At 36.2% G+C, this 25,885-nt stretch overlaps 1 protein-coding gene across 3 annotated transcripts in view; it reads right to left on the bottom strand.

The window, feature by feature from the left end:
* Positions 1–25,885, bottom strand: part of LAMA2 (laminin subunit alpha 2) — a 619,529-nt gene that overhangs the window by 328,594 nt on the left and 265,050 nt on the right. For all 3 annotated transcript variants that reach the window (XM_058735217.1, XM_058735218.1, XM_058735219.1), the window contains exons 10-12: positions 25,569–25,729; positions 12,249–12,389; positions 9,519–9,692 (exon numbers count right to left, since the gene is read on the bottom strand). In XM_058735217.1, coding sequence (XP_058591200.1) covers positions 9,519–9,692; positions 12,249–12,389; positions 25,569–25,729 — 476 coding nt within the window. The remainder of the gene's footprint in view (positions 1–9,518; positions 9,693–12,248; positions 12,390–25,568; positions 25,730–25,885) is intronic.

Below are 25,885 nucleotides of genomic sequence, written 5' to 3'. Positions count from 1 at the left end.
TAATTAGCTCTCAGTGATAGACATTTTTGTGGTCATCACAAACATTTCTGAATGAATGACTTTGCATTTCTCATGTTTATACATGCCAGTAGGGTAAATTTTCAGAAGATAAATATAGAAACAAATGTGCATTTGTAACTTTGGTCAAGATTTCTAAATTGGTTTTCTTGGATTGCATAAATGTATATTCCCACTACTAATATATAAGGATCTTTGTCTTTTTAAAGTCTCAGTAATCGGTACTGTCCATTTTGTTCTCTTTCCTAAGATAGATGACAAATGATTTCTCAATGTAGTTATCATATCGATTCAGGTTGAACATTGTTTTATATTTTTCCACCTTCATTGAGAAATAATTGGCATACGTCACTGTATAAGTTTAAGGCATACAGCAAGTATTTCCTTTTGTATAAACTGTTCATATCTATTGCCCATTTTTTTGTTGGACCATTGGCCTTTCTCATCAATTTCTATAACCTCTTTAGATATTAGATTAGCCTTCCATTTGCTACAAATTAAAACAATAAGAAGTGTGGGGTTTTAAAAAGAATTGATATTTTATTATTTGTATTATTTGCTAGGGCTGCCATAAGAAAGTAAGACAAACTGAGTGTCTTCAACAACAGAAATTCATTATTCAGAGTTCTGGAGATTACTAGTCCTAAATAAAGGTGTTGGCAAGACTGGTTTCTTCTGAAGCTGTGGGAGAAGGATGTGTTTTAGTCCTCCTTCTCTGGTTTGTAGCTGGCTGTCCTCATTGTCCCACTGACATTCTCCCTGTCTCTACATTTTCCTTTTTTATAAGGACACCCATTGTATTGAATTGGGATCTATCTACATGACCACCTTAATGACATTATAGCTGCAGGGTGTTGACTGTGTTTATTATGCTTATAAAATTTACTTGTCTAATTAGTTACTGATGGGTAGAAATTACAAATTCCTTTATATACTAGGCCTTCAGTGAAACAGGAGTGGTAAGATACTTATCAAGTTATTTTCCTGGAAAGACACGAAGCGATGATTGTTGATTGTTGGCTTTATTTTGGTACTTTCAAGATAAAGTGCAAATGCTCGGCAGGTTTCTCAAAAAGCTAGCTAACTGATTTTTTTTTCACATCTGCAAAGCTGCTGCTTAAGTCATGTAATCTACTTGCTTGCTAAAATGAACTCTCTCTGATTGTCCATTTTTATCTTTAATGTTATCTTGTCCCTTACCACCACCAGATGCTCTGTCAGATGGCAATAAATAGGGGTCAAAGTGTTCTGCAACAAACATCTTTAATTGATATAAAGACTATCTCTGATACATATAAATTCCTACAGTGTACAGCTATAGAAATTCATGAAGAAACTGACATTTATTGAACAGCTTCTGCGTGCTAAGGGTGTTTTAGAGGGCTTTGCACAATTCTAAGGCTGGAACTCTCATTTTGCAGATAATGGAAGGCTCAACTAAATTATGGGATATGTCCAAGATCATAAAACTAGTAAGGTAGATATCCAGAATTTGAATCAGATCTGTGAAAGGCATAGGGATGAAAACGCTAAGAATAACTGACCATGACTTCTCCTTACTTAATTAATCCCTTTCAAACGATTCTCATGAAAACGAAGAAAGAAAGAAAATAACGTGTGAGTTTGTTAGTCCACAATCAAGATGTCAGCAGGACTGGTCTCTTCTAAGGGCTGTGAAGGAAGAATCTGTTCCAGACTTCTCTCTTGGCTTATAGATGGCCACCTTGTCTCTTTGTCTTTAGGCCATCTTCCCCTTACACGTATCCGTCTCCCATCCTTCCCTGCACACTTTCCCTTTCCACTATTAACAAAAAAAAAAAAAAAATAGATGAAAAAACCCCAGTATATAAAGAACACTCTAGCTATGATAGGTTCCAAAATGGTATAACACTGACCTACTAAAGAATCCTGGGAGTCTGTCCCACAAGAGCTAGGGCTAGTGTACCAGAATCAACAATCAATCACTTCCCTATGGTTCTCCACTGAGCTGCACATAAAACATGATATAAAGTTTTATTTAAGAAGATATAGAAAAAAGTGTAGCTTTACATTAAGATTTAATTGAAATTCTCTAATTGATGATTTTGCCTTTCTTTGGTCTTGGGATGAGGGATGGGGGTTGAAGAAGGAAAAACTTTTACGTTCTTCGTACGGCATAGTCTTCCTTTGCATCGTTTCAAAAAAAATGTGTACAAAGAATACTTGAAATTCTATTTTAAGTCTGTGTGTTTTGTTATTCATTCAGTAACCACTGTGGTAAGCCCCAGGGCTAAAGAGATGACTAGCCAGAGTTCCTGTGTTAGGTGCAATCAGTGGAGAAAACATTATTTTATACTGTTTTGATACTCTTAATTTCTTTTTGTAGGGACAAACGTCAGGCATCATATTCATTTCACCAGAAAAACTTTCTACATTTTTCCTAGTGTAATTTGTTGGTGAAAAAGTAGCTCAGCCTTTATTTCTCTGAAAAACTCTTGGTTTGCTTTCCTTTTTCACGGATATTTTGGCCGGCTAAAGAATGCTGGACTGCTTTTTTGTATGTTGTTGTTTCTTTCCTCCCCAATACTTTAAAATATTCGTGTACTGTATTCTGGTTTGCATCCTATCTGACAAGAATCTTCTATCTTTCTTATCTCTGTTCTTCTGTACATGATGTGCCTTTTTTTCCCCCCTCTGGCTGCTTTCATGATTTTCTCTTTGTCTCTCTCATTTTCTTTTTTTAAATAATTCAATTCAGATATGCCTTGGAATGATCTTCTTGTCGTTTTTGCGACTGTTTTCATTGACTGATTTTCTTCCTGGTTATGGTTCATATGCCCCTGCTTGTTTACATGCCTGGTAATTTTTGATTCGATGCCAGGCATGCTGATTTTATAGTGTTGGGTGTTGGATTTTGTTGTAACTAAGTAGTATTGGACTTTGTTCCGGCATGCAGCTAATTTAGTTGGAGCAAGTTGGTTTCTTTTAAGGTTTGCTTTTAATATTTGTTAGGGTGAATTTAGAGTAGCCAGTAGTGTAGGACTAATTTAACCCCTCTACTAAGATAATACTCTGCGAGTACTTTACCTGATGTCCTCTCCATTATAAAGATGTTTCATTTTAGGTGGTGGGAAAATGAACTATTACCAGCTCTGTGTTGGCTCCAGGAATTGTTTCGCTTGCTACTTTTTGGTAACTATCCTAAAGTTAACTGAGATTGATATTACTGCTAAGTAAACTCTTTAATTTTTGTCATCAAATTGCTGTTAAACTAAATGCTCTCCTATTTAGTGCATGTTTAGTTGCTCAATTGGAAACAGTGATCTTCGTTCTCATTGTACTTCATTATAAGGTGCTACAAACAGAATGATGCATATGAATATTAAAATTCTCCTTTAATAATTTGCAATGCTAAAATTAGTGCTTTATACATTTAATTTAAAAAATATCAAGATACTCTTATGATAAGGTTAGGGAAGATTGGGAGATATGCATGTTTGACCTTGTAGGTGGGATAATTTTGCATAATAGACTTTACTATAGCTATAGGCAACAAGTGAGTGCTCGGCTTTTTTGTCTGTTTTTAATAAATATATTTCTTCATGTACCCCTAACAATTCATTTGATTAGTTCTAGGCAGTAAATCTTCCTGGTACTACTCTATTACCAAATCATTCTCTTTTTTTTTTGTAATTTTTTTAACATTTATTTATTATTGAGAGACAGAGAGAGACAGAGAGAGACAGAGCATGAGCACGGGAGGGAGGGAGAGGGAGAGGGAGAGGGAGAGGGAGAGGGAGAGGGAGAGGGAGAGGGAGAGAGAGAGAGAGAGAGAGAGAGAGAGAATCTGAAGCAGGCTCCAGGCTCTGAGCTGTCAGCACAGAGCCTGATGTGGGGCTGGAACTCGCAAACAGTGAGATCACGACCTGAGCCGAAGTTGGACGCTTAACCAACTGAGTGACCCAGGCGCCCCATCAAATCATTCTTAATGAGATCTGATTCATGGAATAAAAATTCAATCACCGTTGATTTGTCCTATTTACTTTTATGGTCATGCCATTCTCCCACATACACAATACCTTCTTTTTTTTTTTAATTTGTTTTTTACATTTATTCATTTTTGAGAGACAGAGAGAGACAGAGCACAAGCAGGAGAGGGGCAGAGAGAAAGGGAGACACAGAATGAGAAGCAAGCTCCAGGCTCTGAGCTGTCAGCACAGAGCCCGACGTGGGGCTCGAACCCACAAGCTGTGAGATCATGACCTGAGCCGAAGTCGGATGCCTAACCGACTGAGCCACCCAGGCGCCCCACAATACCTTAATTGAGAGGAGATTGGATTATGTTTATTAGTTTTTAATTTTTTTTTTTTTTTAAATTTTTTTTCAACGTTTTTTATTTATTTTTGGGACAGAGAGAGACAGAGCATGAACGGGGGAGGGGCAGAGAGAGAGGGAGACACAGAATCGGAAACAGGCTCCAGGCTCCGAGCCATCAGCCCAGAGCCTGACGCGGGGCTCGAACTCACGGACCGCGAGATCGTGACATGGCTGAAGTCGGACGCTTAACCGACTGTGCCACCCAGGCGCCCCAGTTTTTAATTTTTTTAAACCATGTTTGAAATAATTTTTCAACGCTGCATAAATCCTAAGTCAAGAGTCATGATTTCACTCATATGTGGAATTTAAGAAACAAAACAAATGATCATCGGGGAAAAAAAAGCCAGGCAAACCAAGAAACAGACTGTCAACTATAGAGAACAAACTGATGGGTCCCAGAGGGGAGGTGGATGGGGGGATGGGTTAAATAGGTGATGGGGATTAAGGAGTGCACTTGTGACGAGCCCTGGGTGTGGTATAGAACTATTGAATCACTGTATTGTACACCTGAAACTAATATTACACTGTATGTTAACTAATTGGAATTTAAATACTTTAAAAAACCCAGATAAATAAATAAATAAGTAAACAAATAAATAATAGCTCCATCCTTTTATTTGGAAAAAAAAAAACAACAACAGCCTGCTGTTGTTGTTATTAAGTATGTAGCATTAATCACCAAGTATTAGTTGAGCTCCTTTTATGTGACAAGAAGGACCCTACCCTGTAAATCTCAAACATCAGTCTCCTTCAAATCCAGAGGTTCAATTTGAGATCTGAGAGATGGAACTGAAAGTCAAGCAAGCACAACAAGGAAGTACCAGAGATTTCTTTTAGAAGCCAGATGCTATTTTGTCAGCAGACTTATAATGTGCATCTTAAGCTTGCCTATAGGTACTGTTGGCAACTAGAGGAAACAATTTAAAAGCTTCTTTCTCTGAGCTAGAAACAGAAAACGACAACGTCATGTTGTAGAAAACAAGCATTGTTCTGTGAAGAACAAATCACATAAGATTAATTTAATAATGCTCAGAGACGGAATCGTAAACCTGAATGGTAATGCGGGAAGAGTAGACAGGCCAAGCCAGATTCTCAGGGAACTTTACAGATGCAGAGACGATTGCTTTTGGAAGTCGCACTATTTCAGACCACTAGGGGAACCTTAAGAAAATGACTATTTCAGTGTTCCAATAGCACTTAGTTTACTAAAGCAGTAAATTATTCCAACTCTGAAATACCCAAACTGTTTCTGAATAGCTGTAGCCTGTAGCAAACCAGCAGGATTCTGCCCTCTAGATCTTTCCATTCCTGCCTAGTCCCATGTGTAAACCAGTGCCCTACAACCAAGCATTAACATTTGCCAAGCATTTTGAAAATGAAATGCTGCCTCATACAACCCTCTGGGTGGCTGACTTAATCCTCCTTGACTCTCTAAAATGAGGAGTGAGGGGGAACCAACGCTTGATTGTGCCAATTGTGCTAGATATTCACTCACATGTGAGAAAAAACATTTTCAAGATTGCTATTGAAGAATTAACTCATAAGGGAGATGGTGAAAATATTTAAATGGAACGGGCAGTATAAAAATGTGCTAAGATTTTCCAGGCCTCATGACTACCCACCCCCCCAACACACACATACTCAGTTATGTGTGCCTCATGACTCCAAAGAGGGTCTGCAGTCAATAAAAATGTGTCTTAGGATAAAAAATACTCTTTTGCTCGACTGGCTAGTGTTCTTTAATTTTATCACAATCAGGTGGGCCTCTCAGTCAGCAAAGTGTATCCCATGTGAGAGCAGTTTTATTATTTGGAGTCAGGTTCCTGAAGAAAAAAAAAGGAAGAATGGCATGTGGCATCTTCGTTATAACAGAATAAGCATAGCACATCTCCCTTCTGTTAGAAGTAGCCTTCTAACCAAGAGCTTTGGAATATGTTTGAAAATTGGTTAAACAAATATTTAGCAAAGCTAATAGCATCTCATAAATATTTTTTTTGACTTTGGAATTAACACTAAAAAAGCGGAGGTGGGATGATATGCCCACAGCCTCCTGGTCATGGGTGTAAATGAAATTCAGTATCTAAGCAGATGCACTGGTTTCCTGATAGACTATTTCTGTCAGATTCTGGCAATGGCTCTGACCTGAACAGCAATTACTGGTAAAGAATTTAGTCTCAACTATTTAGAGAAGTGGCTTTATTGAATTTATAAACAAGGCCCTACAATTTTCCATTTCCTTAGCAAGATATTAAATCAACCAAGCTAAGCATGTCACCATGACTATAATTTACGTGACGTGACGTGGCAGTTAAGATGTACGGTGGTAATTTGTGACAGCTTGCAGTATTATTGTAGTATCAAAGATTTATATGGTTCAGTTATTAAGGCAAATTGTTTCATTCATACAGAGATATCTGACAGTAAACCACCAAGGGCTTCCACATTACATTAAAAAATGTCTTCCGTATTCAAACAATTTGCACACCCTGTTACCATTATTTTGTTTGCTGAGTGGAAATTGAAGCAGAGGCAAGCACAGTGGTTCCCCCCCCCCCGGCTGAGTGTTTATTTTATTTTTTTTTAATATGAGATTTATTGTCAAATTGGTTTCCATACAACACCCAGTGCTCATTCCAACAGGTGCCCCCCTCAATCCCCATCACCCACCCTTCCCTCACTCCCACCCCCCCCCATCAACCCTCAGTTTATTCTGTCTTTAAGAGTCTCTTATGGTTAGTGAAATAAGTCATACAGAGAAAGACAGATACCATATGTTTTCACTCTTATGTGGATCCTGAGAAACTTGACAGAAGACCATGGAGGAGGGGAAGGGGGGAAAAAGTTAGAGAGGGAGGGAAGCACAGTGTTTTGAAGTGAAAATGATCTGTGGAGGAATATGAAGGGCTTCGTTGTGGGTGGTTATAAGGGACAGTTCAGCCAGGATAAAGGAAGTTATCTTTGGGCACCAACATCTAGGAACAGGATGTCCAAATTCTTTGCTCTGGTGTTATTTAATATCCCATTAGCTTCCATGCTTATGTCAGTTTGATTTTCAGCCAACAGAAAGAAAACGCATATGACCCAGGAAAAAATATGGAAAATGTGGTTAAGAATATTCTATGATAAGCTATTAAATAAGTTTCACTATTGTAAGAAAAATAAGACCTTTGAAACTCATCCAATTTTGACCCAAGGCTCTTCTCTGAACTCCTCAGAGCAGAAAAAATTTGGATGTTTATCTATGTTTGTTTTATTTATTTATTTATTTATTTATTTATTTATTTATTGGCAATTTTAAGCTGTGGATATTCAAGACTTATGTGCTATTTTATTCTTGTTGGGAATACAGGAGGTTCCAAAATAGAACAAGATGGAATGACTTTTTGTTGTAAAAGACCTTGCAAATATAAGTTTAACTGGATTTTTTATTATAGCTGTAGAATTTTATGCAATATACACTGTCTATTTTAAAGTACATATTCATTGAAAAATGGGTTTTATTCATTAACACACTTTTCATAATAGCATTTAGAAGTCTGCTCAAAATAAGAAACTGGCCACTAGTTGGGGATCTGGATGCCTTAGTGGGTTAAGCATCTGACTTCGGCGCAGGTCATCATCTTGCAGTTTACGTTCCAGCTCTACATCAGGCTCTGTGCTGACAGCTCAGAGCCTGGAGCCTGCTTCAGATTCTGTATCTCCGTCTCTCTCTGCCCCTCCCCTGCTTGCACTCTGACTCTCTCTCTCAAAAATAAATAAGCACTTAAAAAAAAAAAAAAAGAGTGGCACCTGGGTGGCTTAGTCGGTTAAGTGTCTGACTTTGGCTCAGGTCATGATCTGGCATTGAGTTCAAGCCCCGCATTGGGCTCTGTGCTGACAGCTCAGAGCCTGGAGCCTGCTTTGGATTCTGTGTCTCCCTCTCTCTTTGCCCCTTCCCCACTCACACTGTCTCTGTCTCCCTCTCTCAAAAATAAACATTAAAAACCTTAAAAAAAAAAAAAAAGAAAGAAATTGGCCACTAGTTAATTTTTTTTTAATTAGCTAAAACCACCAACCAGTTTGTGTTCACTAACATGTGAACTACTAAGTTTTTCTTCCTCAATAAGTCATATGCCATGCAAGAGAACCACTAACAGTAAATATATTTTGTTTGTTTAATCAAAGAAAATTTCTTCCAAAGTAACACAACAATCCTATAGGTGAAAACATACAGGCTTACACAGCATCGATTTGCTAAGGGATTTTTCTGTGACTGCTGCAGTTTCTGATATGATTAGTGATGTAACCATCAGCCCATAAGGTATTAACTTTCACAGAATTACTGTACCAAATTGGTTTCCAACAAATTATTAGGCAAAATAAAATAAAATGGTAAAAGCCAAGGCACCTATCTAGATAGAGTTAATCTACAACAGAACAACAACAAAAAACACCTGCATTTCCAAGACTGCTGCATTTGTTTATATGTGTATGTTTTTATATGTGTGTGGTGGGCTTTAAAACAAACGGGCTTTCAACCTGGCACTTCTTTTAGGGTAGTTTTCTCTCTAAGCTCCAGGAAATATGTTGTTTACATAGACTTCATGGCAAGCATTAAGTTAGTTATGTAATACATTTCATTTCCAATTAACATTCATGCAAGATAGAAGAATTAGCTCTCTTGAATATCAGTTTTGAAATAAAATAGACACAGATGATGAAAACTCCAGTAAGCATCCCACCATAGGCAACTCTAGAAAAATAGCTATTTCAAGTAAATGCAACAGTTTCTTTCAATATTTATAGTTGGTTTTGCAAAATCATCTGAGAGGCTTTGCAAAAATATCCTAGAGTCTTCATTAGTTTAGTCATTCATTCAAAAAGTTCGCATAAAAATGAGTTGGAAACTGCCAAAAAAACAAGTAAGTACAGAACACCAACTATGTAAAGTTGTGACCTACAGATGCCATAGCCCGTTAACTCTTGGTATACATACTTCTCCCATGGATCCTGGGAGAAATACCCAACTAAAACTGATCTCGTTTCTTCTGGCAACACAACACACCATCAATTTGTTTTGACTTCTCTTAAAAAAAATACTTAATGAAACTCGTCATTGATCAGCTAAAGCAAAGTGGCAGGAAGCCAGCACTGTCTGGACTTACTTTGTTTCCCAGATACAGAGCTGGTGCACTCCAGTAGTACCTCTGTGGCAGGGAACGCTGGGCTTCCACACTGCTGATGCTGATCTGCTGAGCTGGCTCTGAGTCATCCTGCCGGGGAGCCACTCGAATGTGGCCAGAGAGGTCAGTTAGGTACCAGCCACTCATGTCTTGTATCTTCAAGAAAACACACAATCATTGTTATTTAGGAAGAACAAAAGCAAAAGTCATATCCTTTTCTTTCTCTTCCATATTCCGTATAGTGTCAATTTTTTGGAAATAAAAAAAAAACCCTAAAAGTATAAAAGTTTAGAAAAATATAAGAGTTGTGGGAAATATGAAATTTATCATATGTACTCATTATAGGTTCTCATTGTTTTCTTGATGGTTCTAGGAGTTTGAATAGTAATACGGAATAATCTAGTTTTATTGATCCAGTGCTTTAAAACATTTTTTTAAATGTTTTACTTGACATTTGAGAGAGAGAGAGCACGAGCAGGGGAAGGGCAGAGAGGCAAAGACAGAATCTGAAGCAGGCTCCAGGGTCTGAGCTGTCAGCACGGAGCCTGACGTGGGGCTTAAACCCACAAGCAGTGAGATCATGACCTGAGCTGAAGTCAGATGCTCAACCAACTGAGCCACTAAGGTGCCCCGATCCAATGCTTTTAAGAAGTTATGATTCCAAATACTTCTTTCTTAAAAAATAGAAATTCATTCAGGGGCGCCTGAGTGGCTCAGTCGGTTGAGCGTCCGACTTCGGCTCAGGTCATGATCTCATGGTCTGTGGGTTCGAGCCCCGCATCGGGCTCTGTGCTGACGGCTCAGAGCCTGCTTCAGGTTGTGTCTCCCTCTCTCTGCCTCTCCCCCACTCTCACTTTGTCTCACACTGTCTCTCAAAAATAAATAAATGTAAAAAAAAAAATTAAAAAAAAATAGAAATTCATTCAAAGTTACATGATGATTATAATGTTACACAAATTATCAATTGGATTCTCAATTTCATATTTTCCATTTCGCTAATAATTTCCTGTTGCTTATGGAAAATAATATTTCAAAAGGTATTACATATATTTGTAAAGCAGAGGAAGAAAAGAAATACAATATGCAAGTGCATGAAAGGTAGCTTTTCATTTAGTATTTCCAACCTTCCCCTTAATTAAATTTCGATTTTGAGGCTTGAGAACATTTGAATCCACCAGCCTGTTGCTATGGCCACAGCTCAAAATACTATACCTAGTCCTTCCCATGGGGTCAGAGTTCTACAGAAACTCATAGCCTAGATCCTTGTCCCAGAAAAGGAAGGAGCCTTAAAGGAAAAATTGGAAACACACGCGGTGATTTGCTTTTCCATCTTTAGACTCTGGCCAGGAGTGGGTATACAGCTACAATTCTAATTTAGACTGTCCTACCTAGCTGGGACAAAACACAAGATACTGAGCTCTGTGGCTACCAGGGGCCTACTTAGATGTGTATGAGTGGCTTGGTGTTGTGGGTGATGGGGAGCAGAATAGTGATAGTGATAATATGTGCATGAAGTATTTTTAATTTTTTTTTCATGTAGAGGTCATTTGATTCTCCCAAAGCCATGCAGTTGCTGGAACTGCCATGGTCCAAAGAGAAAGACCAAATAAAAACATATTGGCTAGTTAGATCTTCAGATAGAGGCTACTTACTTCCTTCTCTCCCCCTTTCCAACAGCATCCTTCAGGCATTCTAGGACAGACCAGTGAGATTCAGAGGAAGTTCTTACCAGAAAGCTGACTGAAATGGAAATGTCAGTGGACCTAGATGCTGAACACCAAGGCTGAGTGCTACTTCTGCTCTTCCGCTAATCAAGAAACTTTGATATGTTAACGGAGCAGTCTAGAGGGTGGAGTGAAACTCTACAAACAGAGGAGGAAGTGGGCTAGAGATGTCTATTTGCTGTTGGTTCTGTGCAATCTGCTCTGGAGGCAATATATTTGATGGTGTATGGATTCAAATTCAGAAATGAGAGTACAGTCAGAAACTATTCAAAATATTACAGCGGAAGGAGTGGTTGAAAGGTAGTTCCTTGAAATAACGATCTTTGTAGAACACAACTCTGGTCAAATCACTCCCCTGATAAAAATCCTCCAGTGGCTCTCCAGTATAAGAATCCAACTTTGCATTCTCAACCCCAGGTGGTAGACTTTCTCATTCTCCTCTAGGCTTCTCTCTCTGTAGCTTGTTTCCTGTCACTCTGCAGTCTTAAGAGCTGCCACACAGGCTATTCGAAATTCCCTGAGGGTCCCATTTTCCTCTCATACCTCCTCTATAGGGACACAAACCACTGTGAAGAGTTGCAAAAGCAATGGGGAGCAATTTTTCTTAATTTGTATACCAAAAATATTGGTGAATGGAATACATAATTCTTCATATCACAATCTGATTCTTTCTCTCTATTGAATCATCTGCCCCTGGGGCTATATAACAACGTTAATTCCATTACTGCCTCACATAGTAATCATGGACACTGCAAAGGCTAATGTTTGTTATTTCTAAGAGATTCCAGGCCACACACTGCTACAAATAAAACCCTAAAGTCTTTGATCAAAGGTACGCAAATAGCATTTGAAAGAAAATTCCATCACTGTTTCGTGATAACCGTAAGAGGAACTTACTACCAGAAATTTTTTTTTTTAATTTCTTACAAAAGAACAATAGCAAGGAGGGCTGTGGAACTGTGTACAGAATTAAAAGGCTATTGCTTACATGGCCATAGGTCCAGTAGGAGCTCTGACATCTGTTTGAAACCCCTGAACAGAAACACTCGTCACAACCTTTATGATTATCCTCTTGCAAGTTGAAGAAGCCGGATTTACAGTGACTGCAGTCCCCACCTTCAACATTCTCCTATAAATAGAAACACAGGTGCCCTTCAAGATTAAGGACTGTCTTTATTTAGTTACGTTTAGGGAAGATACACTGTGTATTTTTCATTTTACCTCTCAACCGAATTTAAAGTATAATGATATTTTAAAAAATCTACTCAAAAGCTCCTTATTAAGCTATATCTTTTTGAACCACACTGATGGGAAGGGATATTGGATACTAATCTGTTGTAGCTTTTAGCTCCAATTTTGTTCTTCACGTATGTCAAGAGTGTGGAGTAAATACCATGATAAATACAAACAGCAAGCCATACTGACTAAAATGGAGTCAGTCTGGTTCACCATTCTCTGTTGTTGAACTACTTCTGCTTAGAACACATGATATATGATAAAATTAGAGAATTAAACTAATGGATGTATGACAGACTGTTGATATTATACAGATGGCAAAACCCTTTCTACGTTGAATAGTAAAAATTCATATATTTGAGGCAAGCATAAGAATCTGGCAAGGAGAGAAACTGGGGTGAATGGCCATAGATTCCCTTGATGGGACTAAGCAGAAAAAGAGGAAAGTTTTGCTTGGTTAATTTTCACAGCATTTCCCTTAATGCATTGGAGTAGCCAGTTAATCATATAGTAATATTGTGGGAAAAAATGAATCTCGTTCAGTGACTGCTCAGATTGGTATCATTAATTCTAGTCCCAATATCCTGAAAAATTTTTTGTGTATAGATGGGCCTCTCTACTGTGGACTCGGGCCAGAGAAAGCTGATTATCTGATGAAAAAATGGGGAAAGCTGTAATTTCTCAATGAAAAGAAGAGTTAATCTTGACTAATAACTTCTAAATAAAGGCTCCTTGCTTTCTAAGAAACATATTCTCTTACACCTGCATTGGCTACATATCTTTACTCTTCTTGAATTCCCTCATTACCTTAATTCTGAAGCTTCTTCTCCTTAGAGGTCTTCTCTCTCAACTGTGTTCCCATAACCCTTTATACATTGCTCTATGATAACCACCAAAAAAGCATAGCTATATCTTCCAGGATTGTTCGCTCCAGTTGTATACCATAATCTATTCAGAGGTAGAAACCTTATCCTACTCATTTTTATAGTATCAGAAAATAGTACAACACGGAGCACTAGCTAAATAAAATTTTATTAAACTTAAATGAATCTCTTGGTGGTTGTGTTTTTCATTCACATAAGGTGCTATGCATATAGTAGATGTTTAATAAGATTATTTTTGAATAAACCCAAATTTGGCAGAAGATAGGCTGATAAAATCTGAAAACATAGGAGAAAAAATAGAAGAGAGGACAAGAAAGAGTGTGAAAAAAGTAAACTTTGTAAGAATAACAAATAAAGTGGTTCTCCTTGTATCTAAGAGAACAATGCATTTGAAAGTCACTTTTTGACTGTTAATTTTTATGACCCACTTGGGACCACAATCACTTCTATATTCCTGGGAACCTAAACAAAGGGGTGTCTCATGGCCTGTGTTCACATGTCAAATTTCAACGTCTTGATATATACACAAATTGAAATCATTGCTACTGACATTCTTTCCAGTTTTTACTGCTAAGGTAGATTTCAGATAGTTTGAGATAATAAATGTCAGCAAAACTAATCAAACTAATTTCAGACCTGTGGTGACAAATAAGTCCCCAAAGCCCTGAAGCTGGGAGACTCTTCAGAAGAGTACACAGGCAGGAAAGATGAAATATCACTATAATTATAATTTAGTTTATCCCATTGAGGACACAGTGCAGCTGTTCTGTACACTGTGTTCTCATGCACTTGGTCTAATCTACTTTTCGTTTACTCTCATTTGAAAGCTTGTACAACTACTTCTGTGAGATTCAGACTGAGTTCAACAATTTGAAATTTTCAGACATTAGTTACATATTCCTGATCTCTATTTAACCTGGTAAAATAACCTTGAAAAATATGATTAAATGGTTTTAATATTCAATTTATGAATAACCAGAAGCAACGCATTAGAGTAGGGATTCTAGAGACTATGAAGATGGATAGGTCAAGGTATCTGTCTTTATTTATTTTAATATGCAATTTATTGCCAAATTGGTTTCCATATAACACCCAGTGTTCCTTCCAACAGGTGCCCTCCTCAATGCCCATCACCCACCCTCCCCTCCCTCCCACCCCCCATCAACCCTCAGTTTATTCTCAGTTTTTAAGAGTCTCTTATGGTTTGGCTCCTGCCCTCTTTTTTTTTTTCCCAATGTATGTGTCTTTAAAGGCCAACATCTAGAGCTGAGTAAAATGATACATTTACAATCCACCAGGAAGCAAGGCAGAATAGGATCATGCAACTCATTAATCAATTAAATTATGGGAACACAGAAGGAGGGACTAATTGTGCTATGAAGGCTTGAGGACGCTTTGTGGCAGGAGTGAAATTTGACCTGAATTTTGAAGCATGGTTTAAAAATTCAACCTATTGGAGGAGATAAAATGAGAGACCCATGTTAGCAATGATATTGGAAACAATAAATAATTCAAAGAGTAGAAGGTTCATTCATCATTTATGCTTTCAAAACAAACATACTGGGGGCGCCTGGGTGGTTCAGTCGGTTAAGCCTCTGACTGTGGCTCAGGTCATGATTTCACAATTCTTGAGATCAAGCCCCACATCAGGTTCTGTTTGTGCTCACAGCTCAGAGCCTAGAGCCTACTTCAGATTCTGTGTCTCTCTGTCTCTCTACCCCTCCCCCACTCGCACTCTGTCTCTCTCTCTCTCAAAAATAAACATTAAAAAATACTGAATATTTCTGGATGCAAAGCACTGGTTGGGGACTTGGCTTCCAGTGTCCCTGTCTGCATATAATGAACTTTTAAGGCTACTCCTGAAGAGATAGGGACCTTTTCCCTTAGGAATTAAGTTATTCAGCAGGAGGTAAATTACCAGAACTATACCTGAGGCACTTAAGTTGGCAAGAACCGGCAAAATGGCTATGAAATGGGAAACACTGGTACAAAGAACTCTCTCATGGTGCAGTAAAGGGTTAATTCAATACATTTGGAGTGCTCAAACCCTGAAGATACTGAACTGAAAAGACTGTCCCTTCACCAGCTCCTGGGAGATAACCTATAAGCCCTTGTAATATTCTGTGTAATAAAAATAGCTTTGTATACCCGGGACCAGGGGTCACACCAGATAATTTATGCTAACAATTGATTCATGGTGAATGTCTTCTGTTGTTTGCCTGGAACCCTGCACCACATTTATTAGCTCACAATGCAATTTATGGTGAATGCCTAGTTTTGTCCACCAGACGCCATGAGCTACACTGTATCTCTAGGAGTACTGGAGACTGGTCAGTCATAGGAGTGCTCCATTATCTGTGTAATTGACCTCCCAATAAAAACCCTGAACAGGAAGACTTGGGTGAGTTTCCTTGGTTGGGAATACTTCCTAAGTGTTGTCGTACATTGTTGCTGGGAGAAATACTCTCTGTATGATGCAACTGGGAAGGATAAATGGAAATTTGCACTTGGTGACTTCTAGACTCTTCCCTATGCTCCTTTGTCCTTGCTGATTTTAATCAATATTCTTTTATTGTAAAAAACCATTACCATGGGTGTAACAACTTTTCAGAATCCTGTGAGTCCTTCTAGTGAATCATTGAAAATGAGTGTGGTCTTGGGAAGCCCCAACACACTATGGTAAAAATAATAGGGTGATTATACCTGTAAAAACACGTTACCCAGAGTAATAGTTTCTTTTGTTTATTGTGACAAATCTTCAAGCCAAAATATTTTAGACCTTTTGACAGGTCTTCAAGCTAATCCTATCCTATACCCTCATGCTCACTTCAACCCTCTTCACAAGTAATGATCCATTTCTATAAGATTTGAATAGACCTTATTTACGATTGCACAGCATGTCAGTTTATTGCCACAACTTTAAGTTTCTAGACTCCTACTTGTTTAGTCTTGAGTCTACACCATATTTTTTTCTTTAGTGAGTGATAGCTCCTATTCAGATGGAGCTTGATTCAGTCGATTGAAAAATGCTTGGTTCTGATTGTTCTCAGGGTCTTCAACAGATAACTATTAAGCCAAAAGTAAATAGTAAATATGGTGAACATAGTACCTACTTATATATGTGTCCTCATGGTCTAATTAAAAGGGCGTTTTGAGGCTGGCAGGAAGACGAAGTATTGGTGACAAAATATTTTTAGATCATCAGAACTCTGCTTTCAGGTCATGTCTCAACTTGTATAGAATTAATTAGTTACATTAGGTTCTACTTCCTTTTTCCTTTTCCAATCTCCCTTGAGAGAGTATATCTAAGTAATGTCTTATTTAAGGATTGTGTTTCCAAAGTTTTCTTTAAAACAACATAAGGTTCAAAACAGTGAATACTAGAAGAAATCACAATTTGCTATTTAATATATTTTAAAGGGGCACAATTCCAACACAAAGGTATAATGTTACAGGACTTATATTGAACCTTCATAGAGACAAGTTCCCCACCTTCTGGTAGCGTGCTAACATATACAGTCTTGACCGCTTGGGTCTCAATTCTTTTTATGGGTTCCCAGGTACATAATTGCTTTTTCAAAACTTCTTTGTTATTCGTCAACAATGCCATCCATGAAGCAGCCCTGATTGTAGTCTTGATTCATTTTTGGAAGATTCTTTTGATATGAATGGTCCAGGACTTAAATTTTTGGTTCTCAGATTGAGAGTGAGTCATTTGCTTTATGGGTAAATTTCTTGAGCAATTTAATTCACTATGGTGTCAATGTTACATTATTAAAACCTCTATCCATTATTTCTCACTATTCCTTTATTTGCTATTATTACTCACTCATTATCAAATCATAGGTGAGCTACTACATATAAAGCATTATATGAGAAGCCAGAGGAAATAGAAAAATGCCTTCAGGAGAATTATAGCAAAGGAAGTAAGAGTAAGGGGAAACACGTTGACTACAAGGTAGAAGGAAGTCCCTTTCCTAAAAGGGTTACTGAGTATTTGCCCTGAGTCAGACACTGGATTCATCACTACAGTCCTCTATGCTTCTGAAGTAAAAATAAGGCAGGTGTGAAAGAAATTGATCTTCAATATCTAATGATGGTGCGTTTGCAACTTCCAGCCTAAATGCTCTTTTAGTCATTGAGATTTCTCTCCCTTTTAGCTATTATTCTATCACTCCTTTGTACTAATCAACTTCGAAAAGAGTTAACATATAATTTCATAAAATTTTTAAAGGTTGTTCTGTTCAAACAAAAGGGAGTCTAATCTACCCTTTCTCAGCAATCATTCAAACGGACAGCTCTTGTCAATCCAGTAAATGTATAATATATTATTTATTTAGAGTCAAATTTATTGATCATTTTTACATCTAAACGTATGACACAGGTAGTTTCCAGAATGCTCCAGACTTCCATCCTAGAGATTAATGTTCCCTTATATCACCATATTGTCTTAAAACCAAATATTCTACTTTCTTGGTTTCTAAGCCATTATTCTAATTGGTTATATTAAAATAACTAAATAACAACTAATAATAGTCAATTATTTTTCCATGATAAATAATTAATCCATATAATAGTTTTATCCTCTTATATATGGTGATAATAAAAAAAAAAGTGCAATTGCACTTTAGACCAGTGGTTCTCAACCTAGATTTTATTATCAAGCCCCTAAGGAGCATCTTTCATTATTTTTTTTTTTTCATAATCATCCTTACCATGAAATCTTAAGTCCACAGATATACTCTATGTACAAATACACTGTATGAATATGTTTGCCGTATACATAAAATGAAAATGGTACTTCAACCCCTCTTAGAACCAATTTTCATCGCTTTAGGGAGAAAAGTGTGCTTTAGACACATATTTCTACAGAATATATTTAGCCGAGTATATAATTAGATATGTTGTGGCCATCCTACAAAATATTCATAATAACTGCCCTATTTCCTTTGGTACTCTTTTCCTCTGAAAACATAGTTGAATTAGTAAAACCTTATAAGGTTCTTTTTTCTTAAAGTCAGATACTGTTGGGTTGACACCAATTTTCTTTTTGCTAGAGTTTCCTCAACACAGCGTCTCTCTAGAGAAATGGAGTCACAATCGCTTCCCTGCCTCCATTCTCACGAAGCCGCCTTCTTATAAATTAGGTACAACTTCAGCAGTACATGTTTAACTGTGATTGTTAGTCAACTGGGAATTCTATTGACAAAGTTACCAAGAGGATCTCCAGTGACTATTTAAGTTATGTTTTGTGATAATTGCTTCAGGAATGTTGCAATCATGCTTGTTTTGGGGGGTGTTTGTAGTCAATTACAGATTTTCCTCTGTTTTGCCCTTCATTCTAATGCATCCTAGTATTTAAAGAAGTTAACAAAAGAAGGATAATTAGCTAATCAGCACTATTTGTTGAGTGCTTACTCTTTAAGTACATTGTTCTGTGGCTAAATAATAATAAATAGTGGGTAGGTTAGGGAGACAGAAAAGAAAATCATTCTCACTTTTCACAAGTTCAGCATTTAATATTACAAAATTGATTAACATAATTTTTTTAACTGTGGGTGTTGTAAGAGACAAATTCCTATATGAGCTTTTTATGCTAAAAAATTTACATCTGTAGTTTAGATTCAGGATCAAATATATAAATTGAAAGCCTTTTGTAGAAATGCCCAGGGTTTGAGCCTAACAAGTTAATGAGGTGATCATTTCTGTATAGAAATGGAAAAAAGCAATATACAAAACCATTAAAAATCTTAGCACACACCACGAAAATCCAATTAGAGGAGAAGAATGAAAACTTACCTCTACTTGTAAAAAGAAATACAAATAAACAGAAAAAGTAATGAGTAGATATTTATGATGATCCCTTATACTTGCACAAGGCTTCACTGCTATAATTTCACCGACTGAGAGCTAGGTAAGAAGGACTTAATATCCTCATTTTCTAGATTAAGAAATATGAATCAGCCAATTTAAGTGATTTTCAAATCTTCACAATTGTTTAGTTTCCTTTCTACCTTCTTTTTTATGTATGAGTCACTGTCAGCTTATTGATTGATGAAGAAAATATATAACAGATGTGAGATATTAAATAGATTGCAAGTTGTGAAGATATCATAAAGGAAAGACAAAGATGTTACAAGTGATTATGGCAGAAGCATGATATCTATGGGAGATCTAGGGTCCCAGCTTTGCTAAGAAAGGGAAGCGAGCCTTGAAAATTGCCTAGTTAAGCCAAGGGATGGGCCAGGTGTGAGGTTTTCCCACCCATTTAAATAGACTCTGAAATTCCAGAGTTAGGAAGAACTTGGTGCCTCAAAGAATGTAAGCAAGGCTGGGAGACAGTGACTGAAGCTCAAGAAAATTCTGGGAAGAGAGCCCAAGGTCAGATCACAAAAGCTTTTGGGCCAGTAAGGACTTAACTGAAAATGCAATAAAAACCCAAAGCAAAGCACAATGAAATACACACTTTGATATCTAATCTTTTATTTCACTACTTATCTTTCTATTATAAGACTTTGATAAAAATAAAAGGACATGTTCCAACCTAGATCAAGGTCAGTTTATATTATGTATCAGAGTCTGAAATCCAACTGACTTTGATAACATGACACCAAACTTCAAAAGAGCCAATTTCTAGCCTGTGGTACTTAAAATAAATACAAAAGTCGAAGAGCATTTACATTCAAGTGACTTATATATCTGAGAATGCTTGCCTCTTTTAATGCACAAGAAGATAGAGAAATTTCAAAAATTTTAATAATGCATAAAAATTAGTAACTATTTTCATGTCTTGAGCTAGCGTTGTTTTCATATTTTGAAATATAATGAGGATGGTATTCATTAATATCATTGTCTAAGCAAGAATATAACAGAAAATCTATGTGTAAAATTGATAGTAGTTGATATATATTAAAATTTTCATTTACCTCTTTTCTAATTAGATTTTATTTTCTTTTGCTTAAAGAAATTTTAAATTAGGAATTATTTTAAAGCACCAGAAAAGTATGTATGACAACCAGAGGTTAAAAATATTAACATTTTTTTCATGTATGCTTCAGATATATTTTTAAAGAAATACTTAGGCACATTTGAATCTCACTTCATTTCTGTCCTGTTCCCTTTCCATTTTCTCTAGAGTTAACTACTCTTCTGAAATTTATATTTGTGTGTTTTACTCAACATAAAATTGTTTTATGTCTTACAACTTTACACAAATGATAACATGATGATATTAGTTTTCTTCACTTTACCCGAAGTTTCCAAAATTAATCAATGTTTAGACATGTGAACCTATTTCACTCACTTGAACTGTTTCTTGTGTCAGATTTTATGAATATATTACACTTCATTTTTCTTACTAATTTGTGGATATTTAGATTTTTTTCTAATTTTTATTTGTATTAAATTTATTATATTATATATAATTATATATAATATTATACTATTATATAATATTATAATATATAATTATATATTATAATATATTATTATATAATATATACAATATATATAATTATATGTTATAATATATTATTATATAATATTTATAATATTATATTATATATTATATAATATTATATAATTATATATTATATTGTATTAAATTTATATTGTATTAAATTTATTATTTATTAAATTCATTTTTTACTTATTTAAATTTTTTTAAAAAATTAAATGTTTATTTATTTTTGAGAGAGAGTGAGGCAGAGTGTGAGCAGGGGAGGGGCAGAAAGAGAGGGAGACACAGAATCCGAAGCAGGCCCCAGGCTCTGAGCTGTCAGTACAGAGCCCAACGCAGGGCTTGAACTCAAGAACTGTGAGATCATGACCTGAGCCAAAGTTGGACGCTTAACTGAGTCACCCAGGCACCCCATAATTTTTTTATAACAATATGTTGAACATCTTTCATTTGCTTCTTTCTACAAATTGTACACGTTTCTTTCGCATGAATGTCTACAGTGGAGTTGGTGACTGATAGGACTTCATTATCTTAACAATACTAGATGCCCTATTGCCTTCCTAAGGTTGTAGTACTAATTTCCCCAAATGACAGCAGTAGTAAACATTTCCATTTCTACAGATTTTCACCAGGATTGGATAGTATTAGCTACCTCCCCATTTAAAATTTTATCTTAAAAAAAATCAAATAAAGATTTAATCTTATGTTCTTTGATAATCTCCTTAAAAAGTATTTCCATTGGGGCGCCTGGGTGGCACAGTCGGTTGAGTGTCCGACTTCAGCCAGGTCACGATCTCGCGGTCCGAGAGTTCGAGCCCCGCGTCAGGCTCTGGGCTGATGGCTCGGAGCCTGGAGCCTGTTTCTGATTCTGTGTCTCCCTCTCTCTCTGCCCCTCCCCCGTTCATTCTCTGTCTCTCTCTGTCCCAAAAATAAATAAAAAAAACGTTGAAAAAAAAATTAAAAAAAAAAAAGTATTTCCATTTTAAATATGTATTTCTAGGTATCATATAGGTTTTGCTTCTTTTCTAAATATTTTAATTACATTTTATATTTAGTTATCACTGATATATAGAAATGTTATTGTGTTTTATAGGTTGATTCTTGCATTCTGCAAGCCAATAGAACTCTCTTCTGGGTTGAATATTCTTTCTAAAAAGTATATGCATTATTGAGCAGTTTTTTTCAATGAAGTTGGGCTGTGAATGGTAAACACAAGCAATAATCTGATATTTGTCTCTAGCACATAGGATAGATACATATTTGTCTCTAGTACATATTATATGTATGATAAAAATATAGGATATCTAACATATTTAACACTTTTTTGCTCAATCTTGACCAGTGGGCAGGCTTTCTACTAGGAGCTTTGGTGGTGAATTTCTTTTTTATATTCTTCAAACAGAAAATGTATAATTTTCTTTAACTCTTGACAATTCTTCTCTCCATAATGTCTTGGATATTCTTTCTCCCCTATTTCATCTAATAATCTCTTCTGTGGTGATTGCTGCTAAACTTACGTTGAATTTTATCCTTCCATTAGCCATGCCACTTAGGCTCTCATATTTTTATTTCTTTACCTCTCTATGTCAATTTATAGGTAATTTCCTCAGGTCTGGATTTCTAATTCTTTATTAAGCAGTTTCTAAACCTTTGCTCAGCCCATTCACTGAATTTTAAATTTCAACTATATGCAACTTTTTTATTTCTAGAAGTAAATATTGACTTCTTTTCCAAAGCTTGTATTGTTTTTTTCTATTCTTTTTTTATTGTTTTATGTTTGAATCATATTTTTATGATTATGTATTTTCCACATATTTTTATGATTTTTATCAGATAAAAATCATGATAAAAATCATAAAAATATGCTCATATATTCTTATGTTTATACATTCTTTCAGGTTATCTGATTCTTTCTAGTTCTTAGTGTACAAACATTCTGACTTTTGTGGCTTCTGATTTCATTTTGTAGTTATTTTCCTTTTGTGCAGTACACGCTTTTATGGTGAGCTCAATACCAGGTGAGGCTATACTCTCTTTCCTATGGGGATACCACTCACCTGACTTGTTGAAAATTTTTAGAATAAAGGGAGAATAAAACTGACCCTGTTCCCATGAAAGACACAGGTTTGGGTGTTTGATTCCTAACCACACACTAATTTTTCTTTACCTAGAGCCCCAAAGGAAAAACAAAGTGACTATTGCCACTTCCAGCTTGCAGGTGGAATTTTCTAGTGCCTATTTCACTGTCAGGGGACAATTCCAGAGTCCAAGCTTAAGTGAATTCTGTTTTAATTTCTCTCTGTGATTCCAAATCCTAATGTCAATTCCCAGAGAGGCCATTCAAACTCCAAACTTTAACCCGCATTTTTGGATTAAGACCTTCCTTGCTCAGCTTTGCTTGGGTTTATGCTTAACTTAGATTTCCCTTTAAAAGGGGAGCTTTCTCTCCCTTTAACTTAGAATTCCTAACATTGAGGGCTTTCCCTTTCTTTCCTGCATCAACATGATTACAAATTTATTTTCTTTGTTTCATCCAGCATTCTTATATTTAAAGTGCCAGAAGTGGTGCCCATTTTTCTCAGTATGATATTTTACCAGAGTGCTAACAATTTCAAAGTTATAATAGAAATAGGGGAGCCTGGGTGGCTTAGTCAGTTAAGCATCTTACTCTCTATTAAGATTCAGGTCATGATCTCACAGTCGTGAGATCAAGCCCCGTGTCTGGCTCTGTGCTGACAGTGCAGAGCCTGCTTGGGATTCTCTCTGTCCCTTTCTCTCTGCCCCTCCCCCACTCACGCTCTCTGTCTCTCTCAAAAATAAATAAATAAACTTAAAAAATAGAAGTTTTAAAAGTTATAATAGAAATATATTTAGACTTAAGACCTTATAACAAAGTGCTTTCTTAAAAGATCTACCTACTTCATCAAGTATGATACTTTTTCCTAATAAAAATTATGAAAAACTATTACATGTAATAGTGTAACGGAATAAATGTGCATATGTTTACTGGTTAATATGCATTTTGGAAATGAGCCCTTACATAGATCTCATTCTAATTCTATTTGAATTTAAATCTCCAGTATCTTAGCTGCTCAATAAAGTACTATTTGTTAAATGCCACTTTGATTGATCCATGTTGTTTTAATCAACTGACACACCTATATCAAATCATTTTTATGTAAAACAGAACAAGCTACCACATTTCCTTCTACATTAATAAATATCTGTTCACTATTTAAATTATATGTATATCTTATTGGAACACTGGGTATTTATTATTTTTATAAACAAGGGGCTATAGGTAATTAATTACAGCACATTACATGCATACATATTATGATATGATTCATTTTCTATATGCATATAATTAGTGATTTTTTTAATTATGTAGGTATCTATTAAAACCTGTTTTTTACAAGTTTTTACCCTAAAAAATTTAGTTTATAAGAGCTTATAATCATCCATTTGAAGTACCACACAGTTGAAAGGCAACTCGTGTAATGATGCTATCCACTTAATTGTTCATTCGCTTATGTTTTCTTAATTGCTATATATAGTGGTTGGGTTTTTTTTTTAATTTCTTTTTTAACGTTTTATTTATTTTTGAGACAGGGAGAGACAGAGCATGAACAGGGTCAGAGACAGAGAGATACCGAATCTGAAACAGGCTCCAGGCTCCGAGCTGTCAGCACAGAGCCCAGTGTGGAGCTCGAACCCATGAACTGTGAGATCATCACCTGAACCGAAGTTACATGCTTAACCAGCTGAGCCAACCAGGCACCCCTTGTGTTATACTTTAATGTTTGCATGCACATGCACACATACAACAAACGTGAGCATATAATTTATAGCTTCCTAGGTAAGACTAATGAATGAATAAAATTTCTTCATAAGGTTCCAACCATGATTGAGAACAACAAAAAAAATGAGTAACATTCATTTTTATATCAGTATGACATTCTAACGTTTTCAATGGATTTTTCATTCTCTAAACTAATGTAGATAACATTGTTTAATTCCAGTGTTTTGGAACTGATTGCTATAGCTACAGGAAATCAATTCTATCATTTTAGACTTGTGCATGTCTCCATTTCCTCTATGTGTATAAGCTGTAGCTGTAATGTATCCCTTGGCATTAACATGATGAGCTATTAGGCTGGGGGTATGTACAGCAAATAAAGTCATATTTCTGAAAGTACTCTTGGGAGGAAATACTGAGGCTTTAATCAATTCCACTATGGCTTCTTACATTTTTGCTAATAAAACAGAAGAATTTGAATATGGTATTTGCTGACAATCTGGGTTTAAACTTCAGAAGATTACTCAAAAGTCTGATATACAACCTTGGACGAATTATTTTCAAAATTAAATACAAAGCTATGGTATATTTGAATGTACAGTAGTTTTTCAGGCTTGCTATTGGTTGTGCTGTCTATTTTTAAGTCAACAGACTAGATGGGTAATGGGAGAAAAGTGGTTTTGCTATAAAATGTCACCTATTCTTAAGGTGACCTGGCCTTTATGCGTTTGTAGGTTTTTAGACAAATGGGAGGTGCCTTGCAGCAGTGAACCTGGTTGTAAAGACACATGAGTGCCAAATATAAAATAGTGGAGGTTTACAGGAGAAGTTGTTACAATTTGCTTAATGCCAACAGACGCAGAAGAACAGAGAAACAAAGGAAAGGACCTTCTGTCTTGACAGTGGACATTACCAGAATGTATAACGCACCTTGCAGTTACAGGGTCCAAAACAAGGGTCCTCATTTGCGCTCCCTGCGCCACTGCAGTTACAGGGTTTGCAGTCTGGGTAGCCAGTGTAGCCCCTGGCACATCGATCACAACTCACGCCTCTGAAGCCAGGTTTGCAATGACAAGACCCAGGTGCCAGACCTAAGGGAAGACAAGGCACATACGAACACTTCAAAAACAAATAATCTTGTTCCTGAGGTTTTAATTATAGTAACGTTTAGATTCTATTTTGACACAAACGTTAGAAAACTGATGTATATCAGTAAAGAAAAGAGAAAATCAAAAGGCATAAGGCTC

This window comes from Neofelis nebulosa, chromosome 6 (genome assembly GCF_028018385.1).
Source record: "Neofelis nebulosa isolate mNeoNeb1 chromosome 6, mNeoNeb1.pri, whole genome shotgun sequence".
In the NCBI taxonomy this organism is placed as follows: domain Eukaryota; kingdom Metazoa; phylum Chordata; class Mammalia; order Carnivora; family Felidae; genus Neofelis; species Neofelis nebulosa.
The sequence above is the reverse complement of the archived record's forward strand: the minus strand, read 5'-3'. Positions and strand labels throughout refer to the sequence as shown.